Here is a 19,234-nt window from a genome sequence, read left to right on the forward strand (position 1 = left end):
GCTTAAAAGTTTCTTTTTTTTTTTTTTTTATTTAGGTTCAGAAAATTTTCTAATACCATGGCAGTGACTTCTGGAAACCAGTGATTTGGCGTATTTCTAAATGCATTTTTAAAAGTGGCTGACCAAGCTAGACGGTGAAGGAAATAGAGTGAGGATGGGAGCAGTGGGACGGGATAACAGGGAGAAGTCCAGTGTACTGAAAACACAGGGAAAATGGACAAATTCTGTCCTAGTTAGGAAATTAAAGAGCTGGAAGGATAATTGGTTCTGCTCAGAGAGGAAAACCAGTGTTTTGGATTTTGGAGATGGAGCTGTTTTGAAAGTTAAGAGAAGCCAAAAATGGTCTCGCTTGTGTGTGGCTTTGCATAGATGGAGGTCACTGGCTTAGAAAATCTGTTACATTTACATGGTAAAAGCATTATCATTGTGAATAAATGCCGCAGGATGAGTGTCATAGGGTCATGACTTGCAAAGGACTGTGAAGGAATGGGGAAGAAGAGAAGCATATTGAATGATCCAGGTGCTAAAGTTACTAAGGAAATTTTAAATAGATCCAGACGTTACTAGAAGATGATCACAAGTACTGAAGTATCAGTGTGCACTGTGGTTTGGAGCATGGACTCTGGAGCCAAGTTGTTTGGGTTCGAATACAAGTTCTACCACTTGCTGTGTGTCCCTTTAGATACTACCTGACTGTTCTGTGCCTCAGTTTCCTTATCTATAAGTGAGAATAAAAATAGTATCATCTTTATAGAGTCGTTTAGAGGATTAAGTGAATAAATAAATAATTCAAATAATACCTAACGTAAAATATGAAAGCTGTAATTCTGGGTAGTATATGTGTTCATTATTATTTTTTTAAAGATTTATTTATTTTTGAGAGAGAGAGTGCATGTGCATGAGTGGGGGGTGGGCAGACAGGGAGGGAGGGAGAGAATCCCAAACAAGCTTTGCACTGACAGTGCAGAGCCTGATATGGGGCTTGAACTCTCAAACCATGAGATCATGACCTGAGCTGAAATCAAGAGCCAGATGTTCAACATACTGAGTCACCCAGGCACCCCTGTGTTTATTATTATTAGAAGTAGACTTGAAAAGGGAAGAAATGGTTGAGAAATCATAATAAAACACCGACTGCCTTACCTGGTGAGTCTCAGAAATGAAGTAAGGATTTGAAGGGTATTACCACCAGGAGAATGTCAAGTGTCATGAAGAAAGCAGATAAAAGGATTGCTTTCAGAAAAACAGAAGTTACTGGACAACTTGTTCATATCAGAACAGTGGCTCTGTAGAGTAGAGTGGCAAGTATTGGAGATGGAATGAGTTTCTTTGATGATGCAGGTTAGTGCTGGACTAACAGGAATGGGACAGGAGGAGTAGCAGAGTGGCAAGGTGCTCCATTGTAGAAGAGTAATCATGGAAAACAGGAATGGAAAATGCTAGATGGAGGTGGGGAGGTAGCCAGGTAGGAGGAGTGCTGAATAAGCTGTGTGAATTGTTAGAAGTTTATAAAACTTACTAGCTGCTTGTCATGTCTTTATATTTATATATAATATAAAAGAACATATTTATAAAACTTATAAAAATATAGCAAGTTTAGGAGTAAAATTCAGTTTTGTCATTTGCTCAGCCATGCTATACCTATTATGTGCCAACCACTGTTCTAGGTACTAGGACTACTATAATGAAAAAAAAAAATTCCTCTCCTTGTGGATCTTATATTTTTATATATTTACTTATCTTAACTGTTTTGATTGGTAAGCTGTGCTATCATGGGTATTTCTGGGAAAATTTCCTTCCTTCATATTTTGGAGAATGTCCCACCTTTCTTTTTTTCTTTCCTTTCATATTTATTGTATACCTCTGTGCCAGGCATTGGAGATACGCAGATCAAGTTAGGGTTCCTGCCCTAACATTAGAGTGGAGAAAACAGAAAATTAAACAAGCAATTAATTGAGTCTGAATTGCCTTTGGAATGACCCCATGAAAATATCATAGAAAGCAAAAATATATGTCTGCGGAGAGATTTGTACTGGGAATAAAGATTTGAGAAGAATGGGCATATAAATGGAAATTGAAGGGAGGGGAGATCACTAGGAAAGAGAGTCGGAGGAGCGCCTAGAGCTGAATCTGAGTGGAAGAAGAATCTGCATAGTAAACCAAAGGTCTTAGAGATAGAATGAAAATCAGGAATATAGTATTATTTAAGGCAAGGTAAGATGCTGTTTCAAGAAGAAAAAGAAGTGATAAATTATTTTTTCAGAGGCAAAATTAGGTAAGGACTAGAAAGCGTCCATAGAATTTTATACTGAAGAAGTTGTTCATGGGGTGGTTGGGTGGCTCAGTCAGTTGAGTGTCCGACTTAGGCTCAGGTCACGATCTTGTGGTCCGTGAGTTCAAGCCCCATGTTGGGCTCTTGGGTGACAGCTCAGAGCCTGTAGCCTGATTCAGATTCTGTCTTCTTCTCTCTCTGCTCCTCCCCTGTTCTCATTCTTTCTCTCTCTCTCAAAAATAAATAAATAAACATTAAAAAAAAGTTCATGACTTAGAGCAAATTTAGTTAAGAGATGAACATGTAGTGAGGAAGTAGTCACACTGTACAAATGGGGACAATTCATTCTTTTTTTTTGTTTTTAAAGTAAACTCTACCCCTAATGTGAGGCTCGAACTCACCCTGAGATCAAGTCACATGCCCTGTGAGTCGCAGCCAGGTGCCCTGACAATTCATCCTTTTAAGTTTGGTTTATAGATAAGCAGCCAGAGATCTATAGTTGGAGTTGGACTTGATCTTAAATGCAGAGTTTCGTTTTAAAGACAAGCGGTTTGAACGTATTTAATATTTAACCCCAATAGGAACAAATGAGTGGAAGTTGAAAGATTGAAGAAGGATCGGTCTTGGTGCAGTTACCACTAAGCAGGTACAGAAAATAAATGTGATTGCTCAGAGTTGAACAAACTTAGGGAGCACAGCTTATGCTTACAAACAGAAGCATAATTTACAAATGAGAATACCAGTTTTATGACTGTTATGGGGATCAGAAATTCATCTGTCTTGTCTATGTGTCTCTTTTTTCCTTAAGAAAAACATACACATGAGAACCAAAATTATAATCTGAAGGCCACGTTGTGTTTATGGAATAGAAAAGAGAAGTTAGTTGGATGTTTTTAATGGCAAATGAAATCAGTCTATTATTGCATCCAAACTTCACTTTAGGACTGATTAGTAGTGCCCCGGGTTAGGGACTAGTGTCTTTTGGACAGTGTTCATGATCACTGGCAGTTTTTACTTCTCAGACTTTCCTTTTTCTTCATGAATGCCCTTTATATGGCCTATTCTTTCTGTATTAATCCTACCCATGGATTTCAGACACGTCTTTCTGCTTTCTTCTAGAGACCTTCTTTTTCTTTTAGTGACTTTCACAACTATTTGATTTACTCTGTTAGGTGCTGATTTTAGTAATACAGCTTTGATTTTTGGTAATGCTTTATAGCATCACCAATAGTCTTATAAAAATTACACAGATATTTGAGAATTCAGTTAATTTCATGGCTTTGTAACATATTTTAGGTATAGTTGGCATACTGATCAAAAAAAGAATACCAAGCAGTCCATTTTTAAATATTTTATTTCAATACATACTTATTTTATTTTAAATATTTTATTTATTTATTTAATTTATTTAAAAATAATTTGGAAAGTCCAAAATTTTCTTAAAAAAGACAGTAAAATCCTCCCATGATCTACTTTTAACATTTTTGCATATAGACTTTGAATCAGTTTCTTGTAAAATTTTCCTTTTGTTTCCCATGAAACTATACGTATGACCTTCTAGTCTTTTCCTAATGTATATGAGTATTTTCCTGTCATTAAATGTTTTCTTTTTTAAGATTTTCAGTGTTTACATAGATTCAGAGCTTTTAATTCACTATAGTTTTTATATTGACTACCAGATATTTGTTTCTAGCTTCACTATTTTAAAATGACATGAAAATTATCCTCATAGGGCGCCTGGATGGCTCAGACGATTAAACATCTGACTTTGATTCAGGTCAAGATCTCACGGTTCATGAATTTGAACCCCACACCAGGCTCTGTGCTGACAGCTCAGAGCCTGGATCCTGCTTCAAATTTTGTGTCTCCTTCTCTCTGTCCCTCCTGCAATCACCTTGTGTCTCTCTCCCTCTCAAAAATAAATAAATATTAACAAATAAAAAAAAAGGAAAATTATCCTTTCAATCAAAGTTTTAGTGACACCAGATTATTATTTTAGGATACCTTCCTAAAAAGGGAATTCACTTAGTCAAAAGGGTAGTGGTGAATATTTATATTCTTGCTAGCAATATAGATGAGTGTGCCTATTTTATTTACTTCATTGTAATCTATTAGTGGGAATATATTAATATATTTGTTAATTTAATAGAAGGAAAGTTATTTCTTATTTTAATTTATACATTTAAATATTATGAATGTCAAGTACTTTTCACTTTTTTGCTGTTTAATGTGTTTGTGTGTATAAATTGCCTTTCATTAGTATTTTTTTGTCAGAGTGAGATGGAGAAAGGTGAGGTTGAGCTAAGTGTTAAGGTTTTTTTCTCAAGGAGGAATGAGATTGTTAAGTTGTTTCAAGAACATTTGTCACTTACCTAAAATTAAATGAAACCTTTGTATGTTTTTTGGAGGATTCATTTATTCATCATTTATTCCTTAGCATGACTATATGAAAGAAGAAGAAGGTTTTCCTGAAGATGAGGCGACTGAATCGGAAAAAAACCTTGAGTTTGGTGAAAGAGTTGGATGCCTTTCCAAAGGTTCCTGACAGCTATGTAGAGACTTCAGCCAGTGGGGGTACAGGTAAGTTTCAGTTCAGATTAAAACTCCCTTACTAAGTGCAACTTCTCGGTGAGCCAGTCAGCTCATACAGAAATGTAGCCATGAGGAACTCATCAGTGAATTGCATACCTGTGACTGCTCCGTCCTCATGTCACACTGTCCTAATTTTATTGTCATATATATTCTCTTTGGCATCTAACCCATAGCAGTCTATGCATTTAGCAGTATTTATTAAAACATTACTGAACAACTTAATCCAATTTTACTGCTTTGGTGCTCTTGAGTTATGTATAATTATATATAAATAGAATTGAACTTGGAGGAAGTTATTTAATGTTGAACTGCTTGAGTTCTACTTTGGTTAAGAATAAATCAATTTAGACATTATAACAGAAATTCTTAAGTTTCACATTGTTGGAGAAGGGCAGCATGAGGTAATAGTTATGAGCTTTGACTCTAGAACCAGACTGTCTGGATTTAAATCCCACCTCTTCCCCTTCCTAAGTACCTGACTTTGAGGAAGTTAACTTAATCCATCTATGCTTTAGTTTTTTCTTCCATGAAATGGGGATGGTATCAGTATTTCCCTGGCAGGGTTACTTTAGTGATTAAATAAATTAATATTTATAAAATGTTTAAAACAGTACCTGTTACAAATGGGAGTATTTATTAAATACGAAATATATAAGAAAAATATGCAACTATGACAGTATTTACTATTCTTTCTTTCCCCATGAAGAGCTAATAAAATAGCATATTTCACATAAGATTGATATTTCATTTGGTAAAGTATAGTAAGGGGTTTGCTATTTCTAACCTGCAATTAAGTTTTATTAATGAAAACAGTGCAAGTTGTTGCATGATCCATTTTAAGTGTGTTATGTCATAATATCTGATAGTTTTCTTATTTTTGTCAAATCTTTTACCTGTTTTTATAAATGAAGTGATATATTTGGGAGATTCTAAAGTAGATGAGAGTTTTATTAGAGATTTGGAAATGTTATTTGAGTTTCTGGCACACAGATTGTTATTGCTTAGGAATTAGTCTAGGAATTTAGACTAGGAATTAGGAACTAGCAATTTAAACTAGGAATTAGTCTAATTTTGTTTTTTATAGGTTGGGCTACAGGCATGGATGATGCATTTTTAATTATGAGGGTACTGCTTTCAAATTTATACTGTAAAACTATGCTTACTTTCATCATTTATCATATCTATGACACTGCTGTACATTAGAAAAGAACAATTTTGTGTGTCGTAAAATTTTGGCAGATCTATTTAGTGAGAGATACCTTTAGTACTGCTGAGATAAAATGTTTTCTCAATAGTAGAAGTGCTGTGTTTATGTTTGTGCTCAGTAAATCCTCATTTTTTAACTATTTTAGAAATCTATGTGAATATTTTAAGAAAAGCCTTTTATAGTAGTATCCATTTACGTGGCAATCATATAAGGGCTCTCTTTGCTAATTTTAATCCCACTTAAAGTAGTTTCCCATTGTTTCCTTTTTAAAAATTGTTTTAATTCTGTTTTGTTTGTTTGCTTTCTCAGTTTCTCTAATAGCATTTACCACTATGGCTTTATTAACCATAATGGAATTTTCAGTATATCAAGATACATGGATGAAGTATGAATATGAAGTAGATAAGGATTTTTCTAGGTAACTTCTTTTTTCTTCTTGAAATACTTTTAGACTCAAATTGTTTTGAAGATAACATACCTTCTTTTTAAAAATTTTTCTAACTTTTTATATGTGGTTTATTTTAGTTATGAAGAAATAGTACTGGAAAATTCTCTTTAATTGCATGTATTAGGTGAAATATTTTAGAATCATTTCAATCCTGGTTAAATTCTAAAAGAGATTTTCTTGAATTAATATGCACTTGTATAAAAAAGGTTAGGAGGACATAATATATACTTAGGTGTTTTAATGGTAGAAATTGTTTAATGTTTTGAAACTGTTTACTCTTTAGATTTTGAACTATCTTACTGACTTGTGTGAGCTGGAAAAGTGTCTAAAAGCTACATTGTGTATGATTAAAACTAGATTTATATAAATTACATCTAAATAAAATTTTAATGTAAATAGTGTCATCTTTAAACCTTTGAAAATATATTCTTTTGTTTGTATTTGGATTTTTTAATGATTGAAGATAACAGGTTTATAATATTAAGACTGCACTGGGGGGGCGCCTGGATGGGTCAGTCGCTTAAACGTCCAACTTTGGCTCAGGTCATGATCTCACAGTTCGTTAGTTTGAGCCCCACATCGGGCTCTGTGCTGACAGCTCAGAGCCTGGAGCCTGCTTTGGATTCTGTGCCTCCTTCCATCTCTGCCCCTCCCCCAATTGTGCTATGTCTCTGTCTCTCAAAAATAAGTAAATGTAAAAAAAAAAAAAAAAAAAGACTGCATTGGATGGTGGGCAGGGGTGAGGAGGGGACATTTACTTCTCAGTTCCTATTCCAGCTCTGCCGTTTACTAGCTATGTGACTTTCAGGAAGTTACTAAATCTATATCTGCATGTGCTTTAGTCTCCTTTTTCATAAAATGGGGATAATTATAGCACCTTCCTCATGGGGTTAATGAGAATTAAGTAAGGCAGTATTTGTAAATTGCTGTGTAACCTTGGGCAAATAACACAACTGACTTCTTTTGGGCCTCAGTTTCTTTGTCTATAGTATGAGTATTATTCTTGATACCATTAGTTTTCAAAGAGTTTGTTGTTTTAAGCACCAGTGAATCACTTTTTGCTTTTTTTCCAATGAAGTATTTCATAGGTTACCACGTAAGCCGAGTGGGGATGCCCAGAAGCTTGGCCACTTCATCTTATTCTCTGGTTCCTACAGCATCTCCTGAGTCATTTGGAGCACAGTTTGAACTCTAGACAGTTTTAAGACTCTATGGAAGCTCCAAAAATCTGTAATTCCTATTGAAACAAGATAAAATGATTAGAATGAAAAAGCTTTTGATTGGAAGTACAGGATGGGACTGATATGATTGTACTCATTCTGTTATTCACTGATGATTGATTAATTTTGATACTTGAAAATTAATTTGATTTGAAAATAAGGCATTGACTGAACCTTTTTTTTTTATTATTTTTTTTTATTTTTATTTTTTTTCAACGTTTATTTATTTTTGGGACAGAGAGAGACAGAGCATGAACGGGGGAGGGGCAGAGAGAGAGGGAGACACAGAATCGGAAACAGGCTCCAGGCTCTGAGCCATCAGCCCAGAGCCTGACGCGGGGCTCGAACTCACGGACCGCGAGATCGTGACCTGGCTGAAGTCGGAGGCTCAACCGACTGCGCCACCCAGGCGCCCCAAGACTGAGCCTTTTTTAAAGACCATGCAAAATTTTAAACATCATAGTGTTGTTTTTTTTTCTTTTTCTGGTAGTTTGTGCATTTACCCTGAGCCACACAGACCTAGTTTTCAATATACCACTTCAGTCAGGCATTTAGGCTGCTTTGAACACCACCGGCTTATCTGCAAAACTGAAGCTGTATACTTTATAGGTCCATGATAGGGAATAAAAATTTAATATTTGTAGGGCATCAGGCATAATGCCTGATATATGATATTTATTTGATAAATAGAGGAGAAAGACTTGTAATTCCTAACTCTTGATTTGGAAAGTTTTACGTTTTCAAAAGAATATTCTATATAAGGTTTATGTAAACAGAGGTAGACTTTTCTGAGTTGCTTGGAGTTACTGTTGAGTTTGTTGAATTACCATTATCGAATTAAAGGATATTGTGTTAAAAACCTGTGACATCAGAAAGGCTTTTAGAATTGCAAAATACAATTTTTACTTTCAAAATGCCTTTGTGTTGGCCATAATAAATGCTATCCAGTTATTTATTTTTTAATTACTTTTTAATCTTTATTTTTGAGAGAGAGTGAGAGAGAGATTGCAAGCAGGGGAGGGGCAGAGAGAGAGGGACACCTAGAATCTGAAGCAGGGTCTAGGCTCTGAGCTGTCAGCACAGAGCCTGATATGGGGCTCATATTCACGAAACGTGAGTCCGTAACCTGAGCTGGAGTCGGACTCTTAACAGACTGCGCCACCCAGGCTCCTATCCAGTTTCTAATCAACATATTTTATTCTGTTTGAAATCTGAGTTTTCATAGATCAGTTGATTTATGTTTCTTATATTTTGTTGATCACTTGGTAATACTAATACTTTCTTTTTGTCTTTTAGCAAATTGAGAATCAATATAGATATTACTGTTGCTATGAAGTGTCAATGTAAGTACACATTAACTTGATGAATCCATTTATTGTTTATGTTTTAAACAATTGCTAATAAGTAAAACCACTGGTGGTGCCTTAACTTTATTTTTTCCTTTATAATATCTTAAAATGCTATGGTAATGTTATTTACTAATGCAAGTTATTTTTTTACCCAGCTTATATTCTTTAAATTTCTTCTCCATAAAAAGGAGATTTAACTTTCATATTAGTATAATTAAAAAGAAAATCGGAGGAAATTCTTGTGAGTTAAGAGTTCTAATTTGGGTGTATCATTTATTTCTTATTTGGAGTACCAGTTTTACACCCATGCTCTACAAACATATCCTGTTTGACTGTTTTGGTTTACTACTCTTTACTTTTACTTATGCATATTAAAATATGGATTCAAGTCTTTTAACTTAATAATGATGATACTTTTTTCTGTTTTCTTGTTGCTTCATTTGATTATACTGCTAGAAGTAGAAAAATGTTAATATGCTAGATAGATAATGTTTAAATCAGTATTGCTGTCAAAAATGAGGATGCTTTTGCATGAAAGATATCTTTTGAATTACTGCCTAAAATGTGAAGACAAAGAAGTTAGTATTTCACATAAAAGTTTTTTAACTGTGAAATAGTTTTATCTAATTAAGGAGATTAATTTCTGGGAGATTTCATTGAGAAAAACTTTAAATCTCTTTTTTCATTTATTTTTCCTTATGGTAGTTGTTTTAGGAGTAAAGAAACATATTTATGAGTCTGTTTTTTTGCTTTATCATATCATATTTTGCTTTATTTTAGATGTTTGCATACCATTAAAATTTTAGTCTTTTCAAAATAAACTTTTTCTATTTGTTGATTTGTAGTTTTCTCCTAAAATTTCTTTTAATTTCTAAAAATAATTCTTGTATTTAATATTTCATATACCAGCCATTTAGTACTTGTGATTAGGTTCTTGACCATTTTTGCAAAGCTCTTCAGTTCAGTGAAGTGAGTTTACACTTTTTACTATAAGAATATGAAATTACATTACATTTCATGGTATTTACTGAACAAGAACTAGAAAAAGTATTATCGATTTTTTGGAATACTTTCCAGAAGTATTTTGGAACACTTTCTACCAAAACTATGTAATGCTACTTATTTGAACAAATAAGTAGTATAGGCAAATGATTATATATGTTTGAATTTTCTGTTAGTCATCTCTGTTTGTTAATTTATATCAGATATAGTTTGACTCTGAACATAGGATGTAAAACTTCTAATTTTTTTATGCAGATGTTGGAGCAGATGTATTGGATTTAGCAGAAACAATGGTTGCATCTGCCGACGGTCTAGTTTATGAACCAGTAAGTTTAATGCACATTTTTTTTTAATTAATATGCTTTGAGGTATTGTTTTCTTGAAAACAGTTTTGATATTTGCTTTTAGTTTTGTATGAGCTAGACTCTTTTTTTTTATTCAAAAGTAATCCATATTCTTTACGAAGATTTGGGGGGGGGAGTTATATCTAATCCCAAAGTCTTGAGATAACCATTGTTAATTGGATAAGGCTGTAAAGTCTGTTTTATAACCTTATTTTTGTTTTATATTTTTTGTTAATGCTTCCTAATAGTTTTTTCTTATAGTTGCTTTAATGATGAAATTTTCTTCTTTTCTTCGAATGATTTGGAATGATTTGGAAATTCTGTCCTATTTGTATTGTACCTTTACCAAATTTAAGTCTAGAAATGTTTCAGCTGTATTTCTCTTATCATAATCAAGAATGAAGCAATATCTAGAGGAGAAGTTTTCTATGCATTTACTTCTCTCTTCTTCATATTTCCATTTCCCAAAGTTAGTGAAATCCTGACATTCTTCTACTGTTGGCAGAGTACGAGTTGTGTATAACCAATTTATCAGAAACACCACCACATGACAGGGGCAGGTAAAACACATTACAGGAGCAGGTGATAATAAGTCATGATAACCAGCTCTAAAGAAGCTTTAGGGAATAAGGAATGGAACTCCCAGCCCCTTTGAGTTGCTCACTGCTTTGTTGGCATTGTGGTACTTATGTTTATCCATGCATTCTTGAGTTCTTTTGTTTATCATTGACAGTTGTGAACACTTCTTTAAGCAAATTGCAAAGTGAAGACTAAAGGTGATGGAGAAGGATTAGAAGTAGCTGAATTTCATGGGGGAAAAAAAAAGGAAGCCTTTAGGTCAGTTTTGATTACCAAATTATTTGTAGCTTATAGCAATAAAATATATTTATGCCTTTTGAAACACACTTTTTAAGTAGAGATTTCTAAAGAAAAGACAACTTTGTTATTGCCACACTGAATCTCTCTGCTCCCTAACTCCTGTATTCTCACTCAAAAAAACTGATTTCACTGTAATTTTTTAAGAGGTTAGGTACCTTACACATTCAGGTACCATGTTATCACATATTAAACTAGTATCTAGAGATGTAGATGTCGATAATTATTAGACACTTATGATGTTTGTATTACATTTCATACTATTAAGAATAATTACTGTTTTAACTCTGTTTTATTGCTTTTATTTTCTACCATTCTTTATTTTTTATCATTTTGCAGAAGGACTTTTTGAGACTTCTTAATCAGTAAGAATATGTGGGTTATATTTTATAGACTCTAGCACAGCTGCCTACGTTGTTCTGTTCTTCATACATGTGAGTTTAGCTCAGGGTATGGTGTTTTGTATTCAGAACTTTATAGACCTTCATTGTTTTCTGATGCAATTATTTTTTCCTTCACGTATAACCTTTTCATGCTTGAATGCTTTTTTCTTTTACTTTTGCAATTCACATATTTATCCCATATATCCAGGTGTGGATCCCCTTTGGGTGTGGATTTTTTTGTTTTTGTTTGTTCTTTGGTTCTTGTTGATCTTAATGATCTGAATTTTAAAGTTTATATGTGTATATATATATATATATATATATATATATGTATACACACACACGCACATATACACACATATACACACACACACACACACACTTTTTGGCTTGTTTATCTGCTTTAATTTTGTTTAAAGCAATGGTTTTACCTCTGCTTTTTAAAATTCTTATATGATGCTGAATCTCATGGAGTGGTTCTCAATATTCTTATCAATTCTTACATTAGATGTGTATTTCATACTTCTCTGAGTTCTGAGAAATTACCTTGATCCAGCATGACCTATCTTCTTTTCAGTGTCTTCATTATATTTTAAAATTCAATGATTATATTCTATATCTTTAATATCTCATAGATCATTCCATTTTTTTCCTGTCTGCATGATGCAAAATGTCGGTGAGAAATAATTAGAAAAACTTAACACTTTTCTTATTCCTAGCAATGGTATCATAGAGGAAAATTAGCCCTCATACTTGAGATTGACCACTTTTTTCAAGTTAATGAATCTTTTTATACATTCATTTATTTATTTATTTTCTTGTCTAATTTTAGAATGGGGATATAAAGTGGCCCATTAAGTGATTGAGAGTTGAAATAGACTGTTGAGTTATGTCAGTTCCTATCTGACCCACCTTCTCCAACACACACACTTTTTTTTTCAATACCTAGATGAAAGGGTATAGATTTAGATATGCTGTGTTTCTTTCTTTCTTTTTTTAATCCTTATTTTTGAGAGAGAGAGCATGAGCAGCGGACAAACAGAGAGAGAGAGGGAGACAGAATCTGAAGCAGTCTCTAGGCTCTGAGCTGTCAGCACAGAGCTCAACATGGGGCTCAAACTCATGAACCATAAGATCATGACTTGAACTGAAGTTGGATGCTTAACCGACTGAGCCACCCAGGTGCCCCTATATTGTGTTTCTTTTAAATCATGTTAGAGCTTAAGATGCTTTTGAAGAGGAAGGAAGAAGTCGGTATTTGGTCCAGGTTAGTGGAGTGGTCCACCAGGGCCCTCCCAAATTTTCTTTTCTGTGTTTGTTTTGACAGGCTAAATTGAGCTAGGGTAACTCCTCTTTCTTTAGCTCATGTGACCATCCTCATTAGCAACCAGCTGTGGCAGCATTCTTGCTTAACTTAGAACACTGTCCATGCCACATAAGAGCTAGGAATAACACTGCTTTGGAATGTCCTCACCATGTGGTCTCTGGCACTTGATTGAACTCCTGAAAGTGCTTCTAGGGTAGAGACTGCTTCTTCCTTGGGTGTCTTACTATCTTTTATCACTGTTTCCTCTCTTACTCTGAATTAGGGACTTTCCTTGTTTCCTAATATAAACTTCTCTGTCCCATGAAATAAATTATGTCTTGGAATCTTTTCTCACTTTAGTCTCCCTTTCACCCTTGTATGCAAGCTTGCATAACTTCTTGACGATTTCTAGCATGGGGATGCAAATTTAAAATTATTTAAAATGATAATACAGATTGTGTCCTCATTTTATGTTTCTCTGAACATTGTGAAAATTTGGTTTTGAGGAGACTTAATCATCTTTAACCTCCCCTTTAAAATTTAAAAAAAATTGTTTAAAAATATTTATTTACTTTTTTTTTTTTAACTTTTTTTTTTTTTCAACGTTTATTTTTTTTGGGACAGAGAGAGACAGAGCATGAACGGGGGAGGGGCAGAGAGAGAGGGAGACACAGAATCGGAAACAGGCTCCAGGCTCTGAGCCATCAGCCCAGAGCCCGACACGGGGCTCGAACTCACGGACCGTGAGATCGTGACCTGGCTGAAGTCGGACGCTTAACCGACTGCGCCACCCAGGCGCCCCAAATATTTATTTACTTTTGAGAGAGAGAGAGAGCACCAGTGAGTGAGCAGGGGAGAAGCAGAGAGAAAGGGAGACACAGAATCTGAAGGAGGCTCCAGGCTCTGAGCTGTCAGCACAGAGCCGGACGTGGGGCTCGAACTCACAAACTGCGAGATCATGCCCTGAGCCAAAGTCAGATGCTTAACCAACTGAGCCACCCAGGCACCCCTAAAATTTACTTACACTTTTTCTTTAGCATTCTCTCCTTATTCTGAGTGGCTCTCATTCCTACCCTTTTTTCACATTTGTTAAGTCCCTGATTTTGTTTACATATATTTTCCGGAGAGCTTGTCTCTCTAGCTAGATTTTTTAAGCTCCTGAAAAGCATTAATTTTATCCTTTCTTCTTTGTTTCACAAAATGGGAAGTATAGGTGCCTTGTTAGATAATAGGCACTAAGGAATATGTTAGAATTATGCAACTGTAACAAGATTATTGATTATTACATTGTCAACAGTTAGTCATCTCTTTCAGTCACTTGTGGAATAGGAAAGCTTTATTTAAATTTAACTGTCGTATGGGGTGTGTGGGTGGCTCAGTCAGTTGAGCCTCGGACTCTTGATTTCGGCTCTCAGGGTCATGGGATGAAGTCCTGTGTCGGGCTCCACACTGAGCATGGAGTCTGCTTGAGACTCGTTCCCCTCCTGCTCCCCCCCAACAACAACAAAATTAAATTTAACTGTCATATAATTAAAAGTCATGTCTTGGCCAGAAAGGTAGGAACTTAAAAATACTTAATTGTATACTTTTTATTAGTAATTTTTAAAATGTTCAGTATTTCTGGTAAGTATTCGTTCCTTTGTCCTAATTTATATTAAAATATTTAGGTAAAAATTATCAATATAAAATTATTTGAGAAAATGTTTACTTTTTATGTTTTCATACTTACTATCCTAATATGTACTCCGAATATTAAAAACTTAACCCTAATAGCTTTACTAGTTTCCAACTTGTGATCACACATTATGCTATGAGAGTTACTACTTTGCTATTTACTATCATATTTCATTACTATTTCTTTACTGAAAAGAATTTTAAAAATGGTGGAAAAGTGAGGAATCTGACAGCTGGGTTTATATATGGACTCTTACAGTCTCTGATTTTGGAAGAAGTTTTTAACCTATTGAGCTTCTTCCTCACATAAAAAAAGGCAAGAATAATAACAAACTCAGAGCTTATTCTGAAGGTTCAATGAAGTGATGAATTAAGTAACATAGTACGTAGCATGCGGTAGGCTACTCAGTAGATCCTTTACCCACATGCTAAGCACTACACTAAGCAGTTTGGGGAAGTCAAAGGAAGAATCACATAGTCCCTACCTTCAAAAGTTTTATTTACAAGGTAACTGGGAAGCAGTTGCATGCAGCCTCTTGTTTGCCATCATGTGTTTTACAGATGTTAGCATTTTCCTTGCGTGCTATGGTGGGAAAAGGGTGGGAAACATGCTGTAGACAAGTTCAGCAGGAGTAATCAGAGACAATTTCATTGTAATCAGAAAGATGGAGGCAATTTAACCTGGAGGATATGGTATGTAGGATTTTGACAGACATGAGGGTCACAATTACAGGAGACGAAGTTCCCAGGTTGGTATAATTAAATTACTAAAGGCAGAGATGTAGAACTATTTGATAGAATGAAGGCTTCTTCCACTTTGATTAAAAAACTGAGGATTTTAGAGAGAGAGAGTAGTAGATTAGGAGCCGATTATGGAGGGATAACCAATATTGCTAAATTTAAAAAGTAGGATCTATATGCTTTGTTATGATTACCTTTATAAAAATCAAAAGTGGCCTTTTTATTGCAAGGTTAAATTGTGGATATTGCCATAAAGCATGGAAAGCTTGCATATTTCCCTCTGATTCTACAAGTCACCTAGTCTGACTTTGAATCTATGAAGATAGTACTTAAATACAATTTCTTGAATTATTCCTTATTTTATTCATACATTTGGGAATTATAGGGCAATTTGTGTAGCTTGTTTCAAAATTGTGATTTCATCGTGGCATCTTTCTGGCAACAATGTGGGCTTTGGATGCTTGGATATTACAGTTGAGCTTTATGTTTTTCTTTTTCTTTTATAAAAACTTTCATGCACATATCATTTAAATGATTTTAAGTCCTAAAATACCATTTTGTACATATGCCAGATTATCAGCTTATAGTCATTCCTATAAATGTGGATAACTGTAACAGGTAAATATTTATGATCAGTAAAATTCCTTTATATTGGCTTTGAGTAAGAATATTATAGATTATATTTTTTCACTTACAGAAGATTAAATGTAAATCATGAATACTTGTTTTTATCAGTATTATAAATTTGTTACTTGCTCAAAGAAATTTTTTTTTTTAATTATGATATAAAAGCCTAGAGAAATTGACAGTGCTAGTGATTATGTTTTCCTTTATTTCAGGTAATATTTGATCTTTCACCACAGCAAAAAGAGTGGCAGAGGTAATAAGTGAATTAAAGTATTGTGGTCCATGAAATCTGGATCAAATTTTCTCTATTTTGTCCATTTTGAATTATTCATAGATTTAACATTTTTGTGGGCACTTTTAGGGGTGAAATATTAACAGAATATAATATTTAATCTTTATAATTTCAAAAATGTCAAATTATAGGAGATTTTGTATAATGTTTTCTCTAGTGTACTTTGAATCATAAGTACATTTTAGTTTTCATTTAAAATTTTATTAAGTATTTAAAAATTTATAAGGCAATATGTGATCATTTAAAATTCAATTTGAATATAAAGGGTATGAAGTAAAGGTTATATATTAAAAGTAAAAGCCTCTTCATTATTACTCTTAGTGCTGCTGACTAGCATTTATAACTAGAGTTAAATTTCTTTTGTAGCCTAGAAATTTTCTGTTAATTTACAATTTTCTGTATGTTTGCATATTTGCTTGTGTTTTATTTTTCCCATTACAAATGGTGTCTTTCTATACATTCATTCTAGAACTTGCTTTTTTCTACCTAGCCTGGTATTTTGGACATCTTCCCATTTCACTACATACAGCATTCTGATAAACTATAGTTCTTATTTGATTTTTATCACTGGGCATTTAGATTATTTGCAGGATTCTAATATAAAAAACAATGCTCAATGAAATTTCTTGAACCTAATTCCTTATATAATGGTGTGAATATGTGGAAGTGTGTGTAAGTGTATAGAAATGGAATTTCTCTTTCAGAGGATATTTAATTAACATACTGATAAGTTCTTATCACAAAGAAAAAAATTTGTAACTATGTGAGATGATGGTTGTTAACTTATGGGGTGATCGTTTTGCAAAATAGAAATATGTCAAATCGTATATTGTACACTTTAAACTTATACAATGTGATATGTCAAGTATATCTCAATAGAACTGTGAAAAAATACATTTTGATAGGTGATGCCAAAATATCTTTACTTACACTCCAAAACTGATAGAATTTGTTTCTACACAACCTCACCAATAGTGGGTATAACCAAGGCTTTTTTACTTATGCCAATTCTGGGGGTGAAAATAGTATTATGCTTTTTTTAAATTAACATTTCTTTATGAATGAATCACTTGAATATCTTTATGGATTTTTTTTCCTGTTGTATTTCTTTTTGTGTGAAACTGCTCATTCATGCCCTATGCCCATTTTGCTTGGTTATTGGTTTTTTTTTTTTTTCCTGATAATTTTAAATAGTCCTTTGTATATTAAAGAAAGTAGTCCTTTGTTATAAATGGTTCCCCCACCCCTACTCCCATATAGTGCTGTTTTTTTGTTTTTTTTTTTTTTGTTTTTTTTCTTTTTTGTTTCCAGGGCTTACAAAGGCTCTACCTAATTTAAGATTATTGCCAAAACAAAAAAACAAAAACCGTTTTTCCCATTTTTTTTTCCTTTTTTTTCTTTCTAAGTACATTTCAAAGGCATTTCTCTTTTAATTTCCAGTTTTGCCATTTGTGGAGATTTTAAAATTGAGGTTGAAATCAAATGTAGTTGTCTCTGGGCTTGTAGCGCTTTTAGTAGAAAGTCATCCAGAGATGAAAGACATTACTTTAATCCAGAACTATTAAAGTGAGAAGCCTCCTTTCACATGGAATTTTATTCAGTGTTCAAGACACTGTGTTTTTACTATTAAAATGATGGCTGTTTTCCATAATAGAGGTGTTTTTTCTTTTTCATATCTTCATAAATGGAATATAAGCTTAGATATTGGTATATTTGAGACAAAAGTTATACACAGAGTTTGCTGTCTTCAACCTCTTTTTCCATTGCTCAGCACTGAAATTGGACTCTGGAAATATAAGACACACATCAAATTAGAAACTTTCAGTTTCTGGTAGCATTAGATCCAAAGATTTTGTCTTGAGACATGTGAATCTGAAGATGGGATCTGGTTGTTGAATCTTTGTAGATTATCAGTTCTGCTTCTAAACAAATATTCTAGAATGGACTAGAGATACCGAAGGACTAACATCCTGAATAATGTACATATTAAATGGTTCTTTACCTTTAGAGTTTGCTGAAAGAGATGAAGTTTTCTTTCAGCTGGTATTCTGCTTTTTAAAAATATTTAAGATCCCAGTTAGTCTCTCTCCTGTAGCAGTAAATAAATCTCAAACCCTAGACATAGCCTTTTTGATTTCTGCTTTTTAGTTCTAGATTTAAGATTTATTCTGAACTAAATTTACAGTGTAAAAATGAATTGTTATTTTAAATAGATCTATTTTACCAGTGTTTTTAGTGAATGGTGCGTAAATATTTGATCTTTCACTTGCACTTCTAAAAAATGTTTATCATTATGGTGGGGAGTGAAATACTAGATTTACGTTTGCTTCCTTTTATAAGGGTCTATATTTGTTTATAATTTTCCCCAAGTTTTATATAGGTAGATAAACTTTTTTTAAAAACACTTTACTTTTTTTTATTTTATTTTATTTATTTATTTATTTATTTTTTTTCAACGTTTATTTATTTTTAGGACAGAGAGAGACAGAGCATGAACGGGGGGAGGGGCAGAGAGAGAGGGAGACACAGAATCGGAAACAGGCTCCAGGCTCTGAGCCATCAGCCCAGAGCCCGACGCGGGGCTCGAACTCACGGACCGCGAGATCGTGACCTGGCTGAAGTCGGACGCTTAACCGACTGCGCCACCCAGGCGCCCCAAAAACACTTTACTTTTTAGAGTAGCTTTAGATTCACAGCAAAATTGAGCGAAAAGTAACAGAATTCCCAAATATCCACTGCCCCCCCCACCCCCCGTGCACAGCCTTCACCATTATCAATACCTGGCACTACAGCGGTACATTGCTTACAATCTGTGAACCTGTATGGATGCATCATTATCACCCAAAGTCCATAGTTTACTCTTGGTGTTCTACATTCTCTGAATTTTGACAAATGTATAAT

At 33.9% G+C, this 19,234-nt stretch overlaps 1 protein-coding gene across 2 annotated transcripts in view; it reads left to right on the forward strand.

Annotated features, from left to right (window-relative positions):
• ERGIC2 (ERGIC and golgi 2) overlaps nt 1-19,234 on the forward strand; it is a 43,950-nt gene that overhangs the window by 4,977 nt on the left and 19,739 nt on the right. The window contains exons 2-7 of one of the 2 annotated variants that reach the window (XM_040488527.1): nt 2,854-2,918; nt 4,710-4,852; nt 6,381-6,489; nt 9,036-9,082; nt 10,346-10,416; nt 16,254-16,294. In XM_040488527.1, coding sequence (XP_040344461.1) covers nt 4,747-4,852; nt 6,381-6,489; nt 9,036-9,082; nt 10,346-10,416; nt 16,254-16,294 — 374 coding nt within the window. In that variant the 5' untranslated portion in view covers nt 2,854-2,918; nt 4,710-4,746. The remainder of the gene's footprint in view (nt 1-2,853; nt 2,919-4,709; nt 4,853-6,380; nt 6,490-9,035; nt 9,083-10,345; nt 10,417-16,253; nt 16,295-19,234) is intronic. The other variant, XM_040488528.1, reaches the window with a different exon arrangement.

Source organism: Herpailurus yagouaroundi, unplaced genomic scaffold (genome assembly GCF_014898765.1).
Source record: "Herpailurus yagouaroundi ecotype Mexico unplaced genomic scaffold, PumYag 166, whole genome shotgun sequence".
NCBI classification, from domain to species: domain Eukaryota; kingdom Metazoa; phylum Chordata; class Mammalia; order Carnivora; family Felidae; genus Herpailurus; species Herpailurus yagouaroundi.